The 19,372-nt window shown below is 37.4% G+C and overlaps 2 protein-coding genes across 2 annotated transcripts; one reads left to right on the top strand and one right to left on the bottom strand.

Annotated features, from left to right (window-relative positions):
* Nucleotides 1–4,569: 4,569 nt before the first annotated feature.
* LOC128513460 (dynein regulatory complex subunit 2-like) lies at nt 4,570–12,788 on the bottom strand. Its single transcript, XM_053487208.1, has 10 exons — nt 12,750–12,788; nt 9,194–9,356; nt 8,536–8,702; nt 8,287–8,450; nt 8,013–8,151; nt 6,662–6,847; nt 6,312–6,530; nt 5,885–6,037; nt 5,295–5,483; nt 4,570–4,803 (listed from the first exon to the last, which is right to left on the bottom strand). The coding sequence occupies exons 2-10, from the start codon at nt 9,339–9,341 to the stop codon at nt 4,639–4,641; spliced, it is 1,530 nt and encodes a 509-aa protein (XP_053343183.1). The 5' UTR covers nt 9,342–9,356; nt 12,750–12,788; the 3' UTR covers nt 4,570–4,638.
* Nucleotides 12,789–14,282: 1,494 nt separating this feature from the next.
* rxfp3.2a (relaxin family peptide receptor 3.2a) lies at nt 14,283–15,710 on the top strand. The gene has a single exon (XM_053486984.1). The coding sequence runs from the start codon at nt 14,499–14,501 to the stop codon at nt 15,708–15,710; it is 1,212 nt and encodes a 403-aa protein (XP_053342959.1). The 5' UTR covers nt 14,283–14,498.
* The last annotated feature ends 3,662 nt before the right edge of the window (nt 15,711–19,372 follow it).

Genomic DNA, 19,372 nt, shown 5'->3' with positions numbered 1-19,372 from the left:
GCTCTGTAAACATTTGAGAAAACCATCATTCAAAGTCTCCATTTGTTTTGCCTCAGGAGTGAGAAACGTGGGAGTGTAGAGAAATTAAATTAGATAAATATGTTTGCTCTAAGTCTATTTAAGAAAATGTAAAGCATAAAAATTTTCTTTGCTTTTGAAGGAATGTGTGCAATGCTGTTCAGCACAGCAGCACAGCGGGACACCAGAATTTTGTGATTTTAGGTTGTCTGTATTTTTTTTTTTTTGTGGAAAAAATACCAAGTTTCACTTTCTTGATCTCTTTGCTTACATGACAACATATTCTAACTCTAAAATGCAGTGAATATTAGGTTTTATTTGAATACAAGGGCATAATAAACCCAAGATGATGGTTACGTAGCTTATTATTCTCGCATTATGTTTGGAGAATAAATAAAATAAGCAAAATGTCTGTTTTTTGTTTCTTTGTTCTTTTGTAATATAAAAATATTATATTATATTACATAGCTTATTATTCTCGCATTGTGTTTGGAAAATAAATAAAATAAGCAAGATGTCTGTTTTTTGTTTCTTCGTTCTTTTGTAATATAAAAATTAAAATAAATAATAAAATGCAGTTCATACTCACCTAACATTTTACAGTACTATAGAATGCCTCCTTCTGGTGGTAATTTTTTCTGGTTATGACAGATTGTCCAAGTTTATGCTGAAAACCTCATTTAGTCACTATCACAAATAATCCAATATAATGTATAAGGAAGCATTCAATAAAAATCTAGCATGACAAAAATTTACTGGTATGTGAATGTTAGAATTTTGAATATTACAATCAGCACTGCAAATTTACTACATGGCTTTAACTCTCATTATTCATCAGCTTATGAAATAACATAGCATATTTCTTTTCTTTTATATGTTTCTTTTCATTTTTTATTATAAAAATGACAGTTACTTAAGCACGAAAACACAAAATACTTCATGTGGGTCATGAAAATGTAAAGTGATTAAGGTATCTATATAAATAAAAGAAAGGTTTTGTCTGTCTTTTGGTCAGAACTCTTTCAATGACATGTTTACGTCTCATACATTGGAGGACCTAAAATCAGTCTAAAAAAAATTTCTGTAAGTTTGTCTGTCCAGCCATTTAACAGAAATTACTGAATTTGCTGCTGAAATAACAGTGCTGAAGTGGTATAAATGAATTTTATTTATTTGTAAATTTTTTTATTATTATTTTTATAGCACTTTTGAAATTTTACACCACAGTTAGTTCCGATTGAGTACGAGAGGCATTCCTAAGTGGTTATAATAGTAACTTAAGGTCTTTAAGGTTTTTAGTAACTTGAGGTCATAAATTGCTTGGGTTGCCTTAAATAAAGCAAGCTTTGGAATCCTTAAAAATTAATTAATTTAGTATTTTATATCATAAAAAATCATAAAAAGGCATCAAATAGGTCATAAATAGTTTGATATCTGATTAACAAGATGTGCATTTTAACTATTAAAATCTAATTGTTCAGACTTTTAAATTCTCACTTAACTCTCAGTATGACTCTTAAAGAATAAAATATATCATTAGTCCATAGCAGGTTTCACTTGACTTTTCAGAATGCAAAAAAAAAAAAATCAATATACAATTAAGCTATTTGTGGATCTAAAAATAATTGGTATGTAATGAACGTTGAGTTACCTGGAGACAGAGAAAGGTAAGGACAGACATACCGCATATGTAGGCATCGAGAGGAATATATACTTCAGTCAATGAAACACTATTGAGATACAGTAAGTCAGTTTGAGCACAGTTATTATTTTGTCATTTTACCTTTAATTTTCTTTTAGGGAAGCAAATTTTAAAAACACATTCAGAATCTGAGAGTTTCAGAAAAACTACTCTCATGTTTTTGTTATTTTGCCATTTAATATAAGTACCATTCAATTAATTATATACAAGCAACTTGGCTGACAAAACCTGAGAGAGTATAAGGAATGCTAATGACATGCTGTACGTTCTGTGATCTCTCTCTCTTTCCCTCTGCCATGTTCACCCACCAATGAACCCTGCAGTAAGATATAATTTGTGACAGCACTGACAAATGCAAAGAGACAGGAGACAAATCTGGTTATAAAAATTCTCAACGAGTTATACTTACTGTATTCTCATTAAAGCTGTACAGGTGAATAAAGCATTCACACACACGCACTTAAATGATATAAAATGTTGTTGCTGGTCTTTCAGCTGCTTCCGGCAAGGAGTCACTGGGAACCACAGTCAACCATCCGATCCGCAAACAAGCTTGGCATAAGTTTTACACCAGATGCCCTTCCTGACGCAACTCTCCCATTTAAACCAGGCTTGGGATCAGCACTGCATCCAGTGGCTGGGGTTTGGGCATTGGCTGGGAATCAAACCCGGGCCTTACCACTGAACCACCAATGCTTTAAATGATAAATATAGAATAGTGCCCCCATTTACAAAACACATGTTGAATTATACACTACCAAATACATACACTACCAAAAAAATAAATAAATAAATGTCGCGCACTCAGAAGAGTTCATTCAATCAAACTTTTAAATGGCAGTGTATGTTTTATTCAGTTGAATATACAGTATTGGTAGGAGATTATCTCAGGAGACTTAGGGTACGAGGCGGGGTACACCCTGGATGGGGTCCCAATCCATCTCAGGACACACGCACACACTACAAGCAATTGGGCAACACCAGTTAGCATAATGGCTCTGGTGTGCTTCTATTCAATTCAGTTCAATTTTATTTGTACTGTATAGTGCTTTAAACAATGGCCACTGTCGCAAAGCAGATTTACAGAATCAAAAGAAAAATTATGGAATTGTGTATGAAATATATGAGTAAATATGTACAGTATGAATCGAAATGATCAGATTGTCCCTGATGAGCAAGCAGAGGGAGATGGTGTAAGGAAAAACTGGCAATAGGAAGCTGGGAGAGACATACACACACACACACACATCATACACAGATATATACAAGATGCATGATGTTTTCTGATGATTTCTTTTTGTTTATTGTCAGAAAAAAACATAAAAAGTTTTTTTCACCAAACAACTGGTTTCATGTACTGTACTGTATATGTGTTTTATCAAAAAGCATATGTCAGAGATCAAACACGATTCTTTGGGTGGAAATGCTCTTACTTTTATTCTCAAACATGATTGTGATGTCTGCTGTCAACTGTTTTATTACACAACAAGCATTTAAGTAATTTATGATAACAGTCATGGGTTTTTCAGACCGTATTTCCTTCATCAAATCAATGGTTCAGAACTTTCTTGGCAAATTTAAATGCGGTGGACCCAATTTCATCATTATAATAGAAGTCAAATCAAGGATCGTTATAGGAATCACATTGGAAATCCTAATGTTAGTCATATTAGGAACAATCCTAGTAATAATAAACTATTAAAAAGGGAGTCAAATTAGAAAAAACTCTAGAAATTGTTCTGCTAATCATAATGAGAAGACTTCAAGACTGTAATTAAAAATTGGAAATTCATTTAAACCAGCCGTTGTTTATTACACATTTGATTTAGCGTTTGTCCTCTGATATTGTCTCGGGTTAATATGTCATACAGGCAAATGTGTTGTTATAAGAGTTCAGCTTTTATGATACTTTCTGTTCACAAAATGTGATGTCTGTTCCATATATATTTTTTTTCTGTTCTGGTTATCACACAGTAATTGAAGTATACAGAATTGTGGGAAATTAACCTGATCACACAGCGACCAAAATCTCTGACTTGCTAGCAATTCATTCAAACATCGTCTAAGAGCCAGACCTTTGGAGATTATTCAAATGCCAAGACACCGCTCACAATGCATGTCATTAAATAAATAAATAAATAAATAAATAAATAAACAGTCCAAAAATTCAATCTTATTTCACAATTAGTCAGGGGCAAATGATACAGGGATAAAATTGGGCCTAATCCATACAATGTACATATTAATTACATATTTCATTTATAAATGTGTGTATACATTGCACACATAATGAGAACAAAGGTACTCGCAGTAATAACTGAAATTTGACTTTCTATAGCAGCACCCAGCAGCCACCTACAGCACATGTCAGTAAGGGGTTACCATCATGCTGCCGCTCTAAAGTTTCCAGCACTTTCATGAAACTTTGATTTGCAATGAAAATTTATGATACGGTTAACAGTTAAGAGAATGTTTTTGTTGATAAGTTTTGTTTTAAACTAAATTTAGAAATGCAGTACCAGGCTTTTGGTTGATGTTGCCAAAGTTACCTTACTTTACTTTACCTGTTGCCCCCCAAGGCGTCAATCAAATTCTCAGCCATGGAGGTGCAAGGCGACATCTCTAACCACTATGCCACTTGTAACTGTAATCCCGTCAAGGGGTCGCCACAGCAGACCATCAATCCGCACAACAACTTGCCACCACAGGGCCAGATGCCCTACTGTACCTGACACAATTATCCCATTTTATCCACACTTATAAGAGAGCCTTAGCTTTCCTTACCCGCCTGAGACACCACTCCCCTTGTAACTGTCTTGTGTATTTTAATATATTTGAATATAACTCCACATGCTGAATGACACAGCTCCTACTTCATCCGTTGGTAAAGTGAATAACAGATATATGTTATGTTAGGTTTAACAGTTCTTGTGTTGGGATATTGCTCTCACATCTGGTTTATGGTCACTATGTCTGTCGAGCACTATGAAGTTCTCCTTTATCGTCTTCAGCTCCTGGGATGAGCAAATGCTGCTTGGAGTTTCGGCATTCATTCTTCGCACCAGGATATTTTTATTCCTGACCTGTGAAAGCAAAGACATCACAAACAATGGTACCTGGGGTAAAATTATTTATTAATTAATTTATTTATTTATTCATCTTCTACGCTTATCTTGTTAAGGGTCAAGGGGGGGCTGGAGCCTACAGTATCTGAGGCTACAGTGCTAACCACTACACAACTGTGCATGGTAAAATTATAATGCTTACCACCAATAATATGAGAAATAACTATGCATGATGCTGAAATAGCAGAAGAAACATTCCTGAAAACTCTTTAACAACATGTGGTGGAAATTAAATGAACATCTCTGGCGAGTTTAAATAATATCACAACAAGAGTAGAGGTTTATTTTATTGTTAGACAACCCGCCAAAGCGCCTGCTGTGACCCCCACCAACCCTCCCTTTCACATAGTGCCTTATATATTCTAACGGAGCAGGTCATGGAGACATGCCATAAAACACTTAATGTTTTAGAGCTGTTCTCTTGGGTCCTAATAAGTCAAACTCCTCACCTCTTTATTCTCCTGCATCCTCTTCAGCTTACTTTCTTCTTCATTCCTATGACTCTCCAAGATCAACCTGACCAGTTGCTCGTTCTCCAGTTCTAGACCCCTCTTCACTCGTTCTAAGCAAAAACATTCAAGTTGAACCTTGTTGTGACGTTGCCAGAATTTTTTTAGGTCAGTGCTGTCCGCCATTGCCTAACAGTAGAGGAAAAAATGAAAGAAGAAAAAAAAACACTTATTATAGTTATAAGATAATTTATTATTAAGTAAAGTTATTATTATAGATAATTGATTTTATTAAATTTTTATAATAATTAAATAATAATAATTATTATTTTATTTAAGACATATTTTTTTATTTCATATATTATTATTCTTCTTATTATTATTATTATTATTATTATATTTGTTATAATAATAATTATTATTGGTATTATTGTTGTGGTACGTCCCATACCTGCCACTGTTTAAGTTGTTTAGGTGTGATTTGTTTTGGATGATGTAATGTAAGTTAGCGTGGATATGTGAGATATAACTAAAGCACACTATAATATACATTATATAACTGAGATGAGTGGTAAAGATGTGTTTTTTACCTGTGCCAGCTCTTCAGACTTTGCCTCCATAGCACGTGCTCTGTCCTGACTCACTTCCTCAGCATTTAAAGTCAGCGTGTAAAAGGGAAGCACCATCTTAGGCTCTATTTCATGCTTACGGCACATTTCAGTCAGACGTAACAACCTCTCTCCCTAAAGAAGAGAAACGAAGTGGTCGAACGAATTAGGAAACATATATGTGCTTATATGGAAGGAGGGCATAAAATATTATAATTTTTTTGGTTTTAGAAACAACCGAAAACAACCAGAAAAACATGTGATCTTGTGTATCTTTCTATGAGACTCAGTCATGTTTGTATAGTTGGGTAAAATGAAATAAGTTCATTATATTGCTCAGGAAAAAGGATTTTTGCTTGATTGCCTCACAAGCAGTGTGTGTGTGTGAGTGTGAAGTAAATGCATTTACCTTGCTCATAATATCCTCAAGTCTTTTAATTGTCTCATTGATGTAGGTTGTCTGATTAGCGAGACGTGTCCTTTCGGTTGCCTGGGCGGTGCAGAGCTCGGCTCTCAGCTGTTGCAGTTTCTGTCTAACTTTCTCACATTCTGCCTGAATTCTAGACACATGTGTCTCACTCTCCATCTGACTGGAACTCAGATGGGTCTCCAGAGCATCATTTGTCTCCTGCGTGCACATCAAAGACATACGCAGCAGTTAGATGTACTGTACCAGCCTATTCTTAAATCACAAGATGCATTAAATTCATTGCATTACCAATATAAGTTTTGTTCATATTGTGTTTTTCATTCTCTGACCTCAAGGTTCTTTATGTGCCTTATCTGCATTATTTGCCTCATCTGCAAATCTTGGTCATAACAAGGCAAACCGGAAGCTTTTTCCTCTTGCTCTGCAATGGCTTCTGTGTACTGCTGCAGTTCTTGTTTGTAGCCCTGCCGCAGCTCCTTTGCAGTGCATTCCACTGCTTGCTTACTTTTGTTTTGCTAGACATATGCAAAAAACAGTTGCATTAACTCACTCATTCACTGACTCACTCATCGTCTATACCGCCTTATTCAGGGTCGCGGGGGGGCCTGGAGCCTATCCCAGTAGACTAAGGGCACAAGGTGGGGTAAACCCTGGACAGGGTGCCAATCCATCGCAGGGCAGACACACATACACACATACAGTACACACACTCACATGCGCACACACACTCTACGGATAATTTGGAAACGCCAATTAGCCTAATCTTGATGTCTTTGGACGGTGGGAGGAAACCGGAGTACCTGGAGGAAACCCACCAAGCACAGGAAAAACATGCAAACTCCATGCACACAGAGACGGGAATCGAACCTGGACAGTTTCCAAGCACTTTGTCTTTTTTTTTACCTTTAAACGCTATTGTGTTCTTTATATGCTGATTTTCTTATCTTTAATGTTATACATGTAATACAGAAAATGTGTGTGCCAAAGTTTCTGCAACATGGAAGTGATGAATCTTCCTTCCCTAAACATTTTAAATTACTAACTTCGGAGAGATTTTGGACAGATTTTATGTGTCCCAAAAATGGCCATTTTTTCAGTGTTATACTGTCTCGCTTCAAACTAAAATCCTTTAAAATGCAAATTATTCATATTTGAATGTTGATACTAAAATTGGTGTAAGCTTCTAGAAGCATATGACCTGTAAAAATTGTTACTTAAATTAAAGCATTCTGTGCGAAAATTAAGGATTTTTTCACCAAAAACAATCTGTAGTGTCCGTAACCACGTCAAGTTTATGTTGCAATAAAGGTAGCTTAACGAATTTGTGTTTAAGAATAGTACACGTTTTCAGGATTGGGTCTTTTCATGTGAAATTGGCCAAGTTTCATTTGAATGACAATTAAGATCATTGAAAAGTCTGAATTTAAAAAGTTATTAAACTACTTAAAAAGGCCAAGAATTTATATTTTGCAAATGCGGTTCTTTTTACCTGATAAAAATATATACTGTATATATGAATTTATTTTTTCCCAAAAAAAAATAAAAATGAAGCAAGGATCGGAAGATAAGACGCATTACGTGTTATGAAAAATTCACTTTTTCACATGGGTAATACAGTAGCATGCCGGATTAATACACTGTACAGTATGAAATAAATAAATACACTGAGAAACACTGTACCTCAAGTTCGATGTCCTCACGTATACTCCGACACTCTAGTACGGCCTCTGTGGTTATTTCATCATAGCGCCGTTCTAAGGCAAGTCTAGCTGCTTCCAGGTACTCGGTCTCCTGCTTATGCAGCATGCAAAGTTTTGTCCTAAAAATACATAACACGCTTAAAATCCTGGAGTTTGTTTTCAGGCTGAATGAAAGCAACTGGACTTTACTGGAGTCTCTGTGGAAATTCAAAGCATGTGCATGAATGGAAAACGTGTGTGTATACAGTACAAACCTGTTGAACTCAGTACTGATTAGTTTGAGACCTTTGTTCCAGTGTGGCTCTATTGCGTCCAGTTGTTTTTTCTGTACCTCCAGGAGATTATCCAGTTTCTGTAGATGAGCGCCGCGAGCCATTGTCGACTGCTGCTCCTGTTCGCTCAGGTGACGGACCAATACCTGCCACGTTTACACACGCATTACATTATTTAGCTTGGATCGACATCTTTTAAAACACATTATCTGGTGATTTTTGTTTCCTCACCCTGATTGCATTGTTTTTCAAGTCTAAAACTCTTTCAAAAGTTTGCCTGAGGATCTTAAAATCTTCTTGGAGCTCGGCCACCCGAGTCTGGCGCATGTACGAAAGCCACTTTCGGTTCACCTTGTAGAGGTTAGCTTTGCTGTTCTGCTCCTCTTTCTGCACAAAATTATAACGAAAGACAATCCACCATCACATTAGAACTGATCTGACATTAGACCTACAGTAGAGCACCAGCTATAGACTAGAATTGTTATATTGTTCTTCAAAAATAACAATTTAAAGTGAATTTGTAGGTTTATAATTCATAATGAATGTCTAAGCACATGGTTAGCACTCCAGGTTCTGGGTTCAAATCCCGTCTCGGGGTCTGTGTGCATGGAGTTTACATGTTCTCCCCGTGCTTGGTGTGTTTCCTCCGGGTACTCCGGATTTCCCCCCACAGTCCAAAGACATGCAGATGAGGCTAACTGGGTTTCCCAAATTGCCTGTATAGTGTACAAGTGAGCGTGTGAGTGTTTGCATGTGTGTGTGTGTGTGCCCTGCGATGGATTGGCAGCTCATCACAGTAGGGTAAACCCCGCCTCATACTCTAAGTCTCCAAGGATCTCCTTGGCCCCCTCTATAAAGCGGTATAGATGACGATGGCTATCAACACACACCTTAAGGAGCTGCATGCGCAGATCTTCTTTTAATTTGGCAAGTGCTTTCTCAGCCTGAGCCTTCTGCAGCATGAAGAGCACTCTCTCCTCTTCAGTCATCTGCTTTCTCTTCTTTCCCCCCTTCTTCCCTCCTTTCTTTCCAGGCATTGTTGCACTTTTTAGCTAAAAAAAAAAGGGGGGGCGGGGTTACTAATTAAGAATATAAAATAGTAATCTGATAAATAATCAGCTCTCTCTTTCTCTAAATCATTAATATGAGCTTTGCCCAGATAATATACTTGCGTATACTGTATGATGGACACCATTCTGAAAAAATGTATTGTTATAAGTGTGAGTAAATTCATGAATCATAGCTTCAGGTTATCTGTAGAAGGTATGTAGTTGCAAACTCCTGAAGCGGTCCTTACATGTCGTCACAAAGGTAGGGTATTACTGTACTAATTACTCTGTAAAGATGCCATAAAGGCGACCTTAGTATGCACTGAACATGTCGCCGGTACATCTCTGTTTGGATGGTCCTATAGACGTCCCACAGCCATCTGTCTGGTGCCCACTGTGTAACCAAATCTAATTACATTATATAATATTATTACAATAATATTATTATTATATATTACATATATAATATTGACTTATTTATATTTACCTATATACTTTTCAGTAAAATTTTTGTATAATTTTTTAAATATATATTAGTGCTGTCAAAATTAGTGCGGTAACGCATGCGATTAATTTGAAATATTTAATGCATTAAAAAAATTTAACGCAATTAACGCGGTTGCAGTTTTTTTTGTTTCCTGTTGTGGCCGACGTGTGTTCAACGTGCAAAGAAGTATGGATAAGACCAAGGAAGGACTTTTAGACGGAAAGTTTCAGTATAAAACTCTGCCGGATGGTTCTGTGGATAAAACAAAAGTAATCTGTACATTTTGCAAAGCCGAATTTAAATACCACAGAAGTAATTCGTCTTTGACATATCACTTAAAAGCAAAACACCCCACCGAAACAATCTCTACAGGGCCTCGCCAATGTAAATTGCATTGATTGTTTTGAAATTCAAATGACACAAATAGCACATACCTGTGTTTTTATTTCTGTAATAAATATGGCTTTCAAGCCAACAGTTAATTTGGAGAATATTGATGGTTTATTGCAGGTATGTTGTTTATATGAGAAAATCTGTGTTACAAGTTAAACAAAAATTCCAATAAACAATCATATTTGAATTTAAATAGTTTCATTGTCTTGAGTTTACATTAATTATTTACATTTACATATCCAAAAAGTTTCAGTCTTTTAATTGTGATTGATCGCGATTAATTGCAAAAAATTGTGCGATTAATTAGTTAATTTTTTTTAATCGATTGACAGCACTAATATATATATATACCATGTTGCCATTGTTGGGCTCTTGAGCAATGCCCTTAACCCTATTTGCTCCAGGGGCGCTGTATCATGGCTGACCCTGCGCTCTGACCCCAGTTACGCTGGGATATGCAAGGAAGAAATTTCACTGTGCTGTAGTGTATATGTGACAAATAAAAGCTTAACTATACTGCCGCTGTCCTACACGCATGCCATATCTTTACCATTTTTTACCCTTTTATATTGCTTATACTGCACATGCTGTGTAATTCTCACATTTTAGATACACTCCATGAACAAAAAGTATTTGGCCAAACTTGTTAATTAAATTTATTAAATTCTGGTGTTTTAATAAGGCCCCTTATCCCCAGACCACAATGACTGTGCCACAGTGCACAAAGCAAGGACTAGAAAGAAATGTCTTGGTGCAGAAGGACTTGACGGGCCGCACAGGGCCCTGATCTCAACCCCATCGAGCACATTTGGGATGAACTGTAACGGACATTGTGAAGAAGAATTGAAGCTGTTATAGCTGCAAAAGGGGAACCAACTCCATATTGAAGTATATGTATTCCGATACAATATCATTGAAGGTTTGGCCAAGTACTTTGTCCACGAAAGGTAATTCTAACTTAATCACATTTAAGTTACTGTAACTTTTTAAATCTGTACATTTGTAGATTTTTTTGTCATTTGAATTTTATATATTTTCTAAGTGTAATTTGGATTTTACTGCATTAAAATCTTTTTATCTTACTATTCTATTCTATCTTTTTCATTTTTAGGTCGCGGACAGTCGTATAAGCATTTCACTGATAAATAGAATTTTAACAAATAGAAGTTGAATTGGAATTCAAATGATGAACTATTCAAGTCTCACTTAGTATTATTGTATGATTGTTTAAATGTCATGCTGTTAGTCTATCATCAGCTCCAGTTAATCAGTTACCCCAGCAGATCATCAACTCGGCACCAGTGTTAAATCTGATGCCCTTCCTGGCACAACCCTCCAATTTTATCCGGTCTTGGCCTTGCACTGCATCCAGTGTCTGGGGTTTGGGCACTGGGTGGGATTTGAACCCAGGACCACTAGAATTTACTTCTAGAAACTTCTAGAATGTCATCCAGAGGAAGATAGATGGTCATAACCCTTTAAGCAAAGCTGAGCTGTTTGCTTTTTTGTGAAAAAAAAAGAGTGGTGTATAAAGTTACAGAACAGCAATGTCAAAAACTGGTGGAGAGCATGCCAAAACGCATGAAAGCTGTAACTGCAAATCAGTGTTATTTCACCAAATACTGATTTATTATTGACAGGGATGTTATTTAGCCGAAGCATTAACACAATTTGTTGACGAATTATATGCATTTTGTTCTCAAGTTCAAATTTAATTTGTCAAATGCACAGTCATACACAGTATGATATGAAATGAAATGCTTATATGACTGCTAATTACCTAAAATTTTTAAAAGAAAATTTCAGTATGAAATAAGGGATATAAGCGAATTTTTCAAATTAAAAACAGAGACATTTATTTGAGTTATTTGAGCTCTGCAAATCCCGCATGGTCTTGGGTTATTTTTATGTGTCGTATTGTTGTCATTTTCTCCAAATAAACACTCTAAATAACAATAGTTATATTTAAAGTTAGGAGAAATATTCTCAGCAGTTCTCAAAAAAATTAACAAAACTGCTCATCTCACCAATACATGCACCTGTAAGACAAAAATTATTTTGCAGTGGTCCTTAATTTCTTTTTGTTCCATATTAGTTATTAAATTTCACTTTTAAATATAAATCTGGCCACAAGGGGGTGCAAAAGAACTGATTTTCGTGACATGAGCGTTCTAAAAATGAAGAACTGTTAGAAATCCTGCTTAGTAGATACACATACACACACACACACGGGACATAACCATGGTTTAAAACGCACACACACACACACACACACACACACGTCGAGTGACCTTGAACAGGCAGGAGAAATGATAAGATAACATATTTATAAAAATAATTTTATATATTTAACAACTACTTAAAACTACTTAAAATGTTTTAAGACAGATGTTGGTGTTTTTTTTGTGTGTTTTTTTTAACAGCTCGATTTATTATTTAGTTTTCATTCGATGTAAATGGTTATTAGCGTCCATAAGAAACATTATCATGTTATTTGGAAGTTTGGAGGAGCTTACCTGTACGTGTATCAGAAGAAATCCTTCCAATAAGAACAATTACACACTTCGTTTGATCTTAATTGTGTCATAATGGCGTCGGTTGCCGAACAACCATGACGTCATCCGGCGCGTCAATTATGCCGACTTGAGTTTTAGTGGTGAGTTTATGCTCACATGTGAGTCGACTTTTGTGGAAACCATGGTGTTTTCAGTGTTTCTTCTAATACAAATGTTGTCCTGGAGTCACTCAATAAAACATATGAAGCAACATCATGAGTGTGAGCATTTCTGAGTTAGCCAACTTGACACTTTTTTAATGCATTCGTTTATTGCTGTTTTAACCTACGAGGGGGTTCGATTCCCACCTCAGGTCTGTGTGCATGGAGTTTGCATGTTCTCTCTGTGCTTGGTGGGTTTCCTCCGAGTACTCCGGTTTCCTCCCACAGTTTAAAGAACGTAACTCTTTCCCTCTCTCCCTCGAGCTACACATGTCGTTCCTGAGCTGCCAGTGATCCAGACTCCCTCTGCCCTCCGGACCTGTCTGACCCATCATGGTGCCCCGTTTCTGGTTGGAGATCTCGTCACATGGAGGCCCCGTGTGTCTCTTTGGGATGCGTCTGTTGTCTGGGGACGATTCACTCTACCATGAAGACGGTTCTGGCCTCGACTGATGTTATACCTGGACTCCATATTAACATCAATTAACATCAACTGTTATGCTGAACTGGCTGCCACCTAACACACAGTATGAATTAAGATCAATTCCTGCTTTCTGTTTCACCCAGATGAGGATGGGTTCCCTGTTGAGTCCGGTTCCTCTCTAGGTTTCTTCCAATTGCCATCTCAGGGAGTTTTTCCTTGCCACTGTCGCCCTCTGCTTGCTCATCAGGGACTTGCACATTCACATTCCATACAAACGTAAATAATTCTTTTGATTGTGTAAAGCTGCTTTGCGACAATGACAATTGTTAAAAGCGCTATATAAATGAAAATGAATTGAATTGAATCGAATTAAAGACATGCAGATTAGGCTAACTGGCGTTCCCGAATTGCCCGTAGATCCTACCAGAGTCATAAAATGGGATTAAATACTGTACAATGGTAATCACCTTTGGCATCCACTATAGAGGTTCCTAAATGGGTGGATGGATTAATCAATAGATAATGCATAGATGAATAAATAAATAATATGTTTGTTGAGTTGTTAATTGCTACTTAAGTCATTTTCATCCTCTATTAGCTTAGCCCTGTGCAACATCAGAGCAAAATTCTGACATGGTGTGATTTTAAGTCTTCCTTTAAACATTGTACTGTATATAACATACAATATGTTTTATGTTTCTTAAAAACTCTAATCTAATCATATGCTAATATATCCAAATCCATGCTCTCTCTCTCTCTCTCTCTCTCTCCCCCTTTCTCTCTCTCTCTCTCTCTCATATAAACTGCAGCATGAGCGCGTCGCGAGATCAGTGAGCTGAGGAACAGACAGCTCATCTGGTTTTCTTTTGCTCCTCTCCGTTTGCCTTCCCTAGCAAAAGGGACATTTTCAAGGCGTTCGTTTAACAGCAACAACAACGAGCAGACTCAGATCTAATCTAAGGAAATATATTTTTTAAAAGCAAATATGGACAAAATGGAAACTTCTATGTGGCTTATTATCTTCTATAACTACTAATCATTTTCCATTATCAAGACTTCTAAATCAGCATGCTTGTCTCTGTGATTATCACTTGAAGCTTGTAAGTTGTAACTGTGAAGACAGACATGCAGCACAACAGCAGCAGTACTTCCTCACTGTCTGGTTTGGGACTCTGTGGGCTCGGAGCAGAGGAAGGTGAAGACCTGTGGAACAGGAGCACGGGGATTCAACGCAACCTCTCTCTCCGCTGCTGGCTCCAGCTGTTGTCCAAAGAAGCCATGCCAGAGCTGCACGGTGACACCTCGAGTGTGGCTCTGCGCGTAGTCATCGCTCTCGTCTACTTGGTGGTGTGTGCTCTCGGGCTGGTGGGCAACATTTTGGCGCTGTATCTGCTCAAATCTCGGCACCGGCTCAAGCAATCATCTATAAACTGTTTCGTCATGAGCTTGGCTATAACAGACCTGCAATTTGTACTGACTCTTCCCTTCTGGGCCGTGGACACGGCCATGGACTTTCGCTGGCCGTTTGGAAAGGTCATGTGCAAGATCATCAGCTCAGTCACCACTATGAACATGTATGCCAGCGTCTTCTTCCTGACTGCTATGAGTGTGGCCCGTTACTGCTCCCTGGCCTCGTCTTTGCGCATGCACAGCCCCAAGATGGCATTGGCTGAGGTGAAATGGGCAAGCATGGTCATCTGGCTCGTGTCTCTGCTGGCAACGCTCCCTCATGCTGTCTATTCGACCACAGCACATGTGTCAGATGATGAACTTTGCCTTGTACGCTTCTCAGATGTGGGAAACTGGGATCCACAGCTTTTGCTGGGTCTCTATCAGACACAAAAAGTGCTCCTGGGTTTTGTCATTCCATTGATTATTATTTGTGTATGCTACCTGCTTCTGCTGCGCTTTGTGTTGCAAAGAAAAGTTAGCGGGATCCCCGGCTCGGACAGTGAACGGTGTAGGCACAAGCGCCGTTCCAAAGTCACCAGGTCCGTCACCATTGTGGTCCTGTCATTCTTCCTGTGCTGGCTGCCCAACCAGGCGCTTACACTTTGGGGTGTCCTAATCAAATTCGACTTGGTGCCATTTAGCAAGGCCTTCTATAATGCCCAGGCCTACGCTTTCCCCATTACTGTATGTCTCGCACATACCAACAGCTGTCTTAATCCAGTGCTTTACTGCCTCATCCGCCAGGAGTATCGTGCAAGTCTCAAGAAACTGCTGCTGAGAGCCTCACCATCCTTACGCAACCTGACCAATATGCTGCGCAGGAATAAAAAGGTCGCCCATGCTCCACCTGGCTTGGCTGTTGTAGAGATGGATGCTGGGCTGTGACGTAGACCACAGCCCAGCATCCATCAGCATCCATCTCATCAAGCTGTAATTGGACTAATACTGATTATAGAGGAGGAAGATTTGGGCGCAAAATAATGGTGAGTCCAGGAACTGAACATATCAGCTTTTCTGGGGCTCATTAAACAAAGACAACAACAGAACTTTTTAAATAAAAATTGTAGCAATTCTTTTTATTTAAACAAGTTGTCTTGCTTTTGATTTAAACTCTGTCTGTTTGGTATCTACAGTTTGTTTTCTATGTGTCTGGGTACAGAAATTGGGTTCTTGTTTGTCTTTGCCATAATATCCTCGGAAATACAGAGATTATACAGAGACTTTAGTTAAAAATCATAGCTTATTTGGAACACAGAATACTTTTTCCTCAAAGAAATTAATGATTAAATCCCTCAAGATTAACAAGACCATAAGTTTTAATATCAGGCCTGCAATAACAATAGCTTTCTCAAGCTTTTTTTTTTCAGTCTGCTACCTCAGGCTCATAGAATTATACAATCATATTCTTTATGCATATAAATCCAGTGGATTATGGATAGAGTCATATAAATATGCACTAAATAACTGCACTGTGCACAGCTATGATCTAAATTATACATTATACACAATATAATGCATATTATTATTTTTTTTTAAACTGAAACTGTCTTACGTTGTCTAATATCGTCTATATACCTTTTAACTAACACAAATACAGCAAGTTGTTGCAACAATATAATCATCTTTTCACATCATAATAACGAAATAAACTTTTGTCCAAACACTTCTTCAGCACATGAACCTGAGTTCACTATTGACTATTTATGGTGGTCTTTCTTTAAAAATTCTGTGTAAATGCATGTGTAATTATTGGAGGAGAAATTGTGTCTTGTTCAAATATGAATTTACAGGTACAAACCAGTAACACTTGTTATTGTTTAAAAAAAATATATATTATTATTATTATTATTATTATTATTATTATTAAACTTAATGAACCTTTCTACTTTTGTTAACTGTTCTTTTCGGGATGAAAAACCTATTTTAATATTTATGAGTTATTAATATGTAATAGCAAAAAAAAGGGATTTTTTTATCAATGCATATGCATAATACATGACTTTTTATTATTTTTACTTTGTTAACATTACTAATGCTTTATTAAGGCCAAGTTGAACATTTGTTAATTATTATTAATACAGCAAATCATGTTAATTTAATGAATCTTAATGCTATGTTTTTCATAATCCAGATTTTGGGGTAAATTATTGTATTAAAATCAAATGATTAAGTCTTAAAATGTGACTAACTAATTAAAAACAATATTGTATTTTAAATCGTGTAATTGTCTTTGCTTTGTCTAAAACACACACACACACACACACGGCGCACACACACACACTGCGCACACACACACACACACACACACACACACACACACACATAAGCAGACACTGGACCCACATACATCAGTACATACTGTATATGAGCCACTGGGGAAAAAAACATGATAGAGTCTGAAAATGATACTTACTTTTGCAAATCGAATTAAATTATGTTGAATTTGTATATACTGTAGATCTTATCACAAGGGAGTAATTAACTTTATAGAAATCTGAATTTACCCAGACCTCCTCTTCTCCTCTTCAGGGTCGACACTGTATAGTGGGATTATAAATCCTTACATTACACAGTTCTAGAAGAGTAAAGGCGAATACTGTAGCACTAAGCAGGGGCATTTGTAGGATAAGACCTGTAGGGAGCCTCAGTCTCTAATGAAAATACAGTATAACCTTGGTATTAATACTCATTATTATATGTTATTGTCTGTTGTTGTGTATAATAATGGTTCAGATTGATTAATCACAGATTCCAGTATCATACACCAGTTAGTGCTGAGATTGTAAATTGCTGTCTACGAGTTAAGTCCATATAACTTAAGATCAAACTGGTTTGCCAATGTGTACACTCTGTGTGTATTACTGTAATTAAAAGTTGTCAATTTGTTTAGCTACTACTGTATCTGCTGAACAAAAACTTGCAAACCAGACAAACCCCCACCCTAAAATGTAGCCATGATATAAATTAAGATATAAAACATCATCTACAGTAGCAATTTAACCTTAAAGCTCACTGACACAGTGAAAGATTTAACATTAAACCAGAACCGATCTTTAGCAATTTATGCTCATGTTCATTGTTATGCTGACGATACACAGTTATATGTCTCAGCAAAACCTGATGAGAAAAAACAGCTTACTAAAATTGAGCAATGTGTGCAGGACATAAGAAATTGGATGCTAATTAACTTCCTTCTGCTAAATCCGGATAAGACAGAAGTTCTAGTCATAGGACCGCATACAGCTAGGAGTAAAATTTTAGATCACACCGTAACTTTAGATGGCCTTTCTGTTCCATCAAATGCAACAGTGAAAGACCTTGGTGTGATTATTGATTCCAGCCTTTCATTTGAAGCACATGTAGATAATATTACCAGGATAGCATTCTTTCACCTCAGAAATATTGCCAGAATAAGAAATTTATTGTCGCTAAACGATGCAGAAAAACTAGTTCATGCTTTTATCACCTCTAGGTTGGACTATTGTAATGCCTTACTGTCTGGTTGTTCAGCTAGATGCATAAATAAGCTTCAGCTAGTCCAGAATGCAGCAGCGAGAGTCCTCACCAGAACCAGAAGATATGAGCACATCACCCCTATCTTATCTTCACTCCATTGGCTCCCTGTGAAATTTCGCATTGATTTTAAAATACTACTCTTGACATATAAAGCATTAAATGGTCTCGCGCCGCAGTACCTGAGCGAACTGCTAGTGTCTTACGATCCGCCACGCCTACTTCGATCAAAGGATGCAGGCTGCTTGTCAGTACCGCGTATTATGAAAAATACAGCTAGGGGCAGAGCTTTTTCTTATAAAGCCCCAAAGTTATGGAATAGTCTTCCAAATAGTGTTCAGGACTCAGACACAGTCTCAGTGTTTAAGTCCAGGCTAAAAACCTATTTATTTAGCCAAGCATTTTTATAAATAGATTTGCCATAGGTAAAGGAGCAGATCTGGGGGACTCATGGACGTAGAGTATTATGGTAAACTGGTATGTTTGGATGCTGTCTTCCTCACTCTCATTGATCACTCAGGTTTGCTGACGGTGAGGTGATTGTTTGCTTTACATGTCAGGAAGCCCTCATGTTTGTGTTTCCTTCTGGCTCTCCCTTTTAGTTATGCTGTCATAGTTAGTCCTGCCGGAGTCTCTGCTTGCACTCTACAGTTAATATACATTCACATTATACATTGTGTGACTGTGACCATACCTAACTGCCATCTCTCCTCTTCTTCTCTTTCCCCCCCTCTTTCTTTTTCCTCTCTCCTCCTGTCCCCCCCTTTCACTCTTTCTCTCTCTCTCTCTGTCGAGCTACACATGTCGTTCCTGAGCTGCCAGTGATCCAGACTCCCTCTGCCCTCCGGACCTGTCTGACCCATCCTGGTGCCCCGCTTCTGGCTGAAGATCTCGTCACATGGATGCCCCGTGTGTCTCTCTGGGATGCGTCTGGTGTCTGGGAATGATTCTCTCTACCTAGAAAATGGTTCTGGCCTTGACTGGTGTTGGCAACTGTTTCTCTGGGGACTTGACAGTTCGATAGTTCAGGACTG

Source organism: Clarias gariepinus, chromosome 25 (genome assembly GCF_024256425.1).
Source record: "Clarias gariepinus isolate MV-2021 ecotype Netherlands chromosome 25, CGAR_prim_01v2, whole genome shotgun sequence".
In the NCBI taxonomy this organism is placed as follows: domain Eukaryota; kingdom Metazoa; phylum Chordata; class Actinopteri; order Siluriformes; family Clariidae; genus Clarias; species Clarias gariepinus.
The sequence above is the reverse complement of the archived record's forward strand: the minus strand, read 5'-3'. Positions and strand labels throughout refer to the sequence as shown.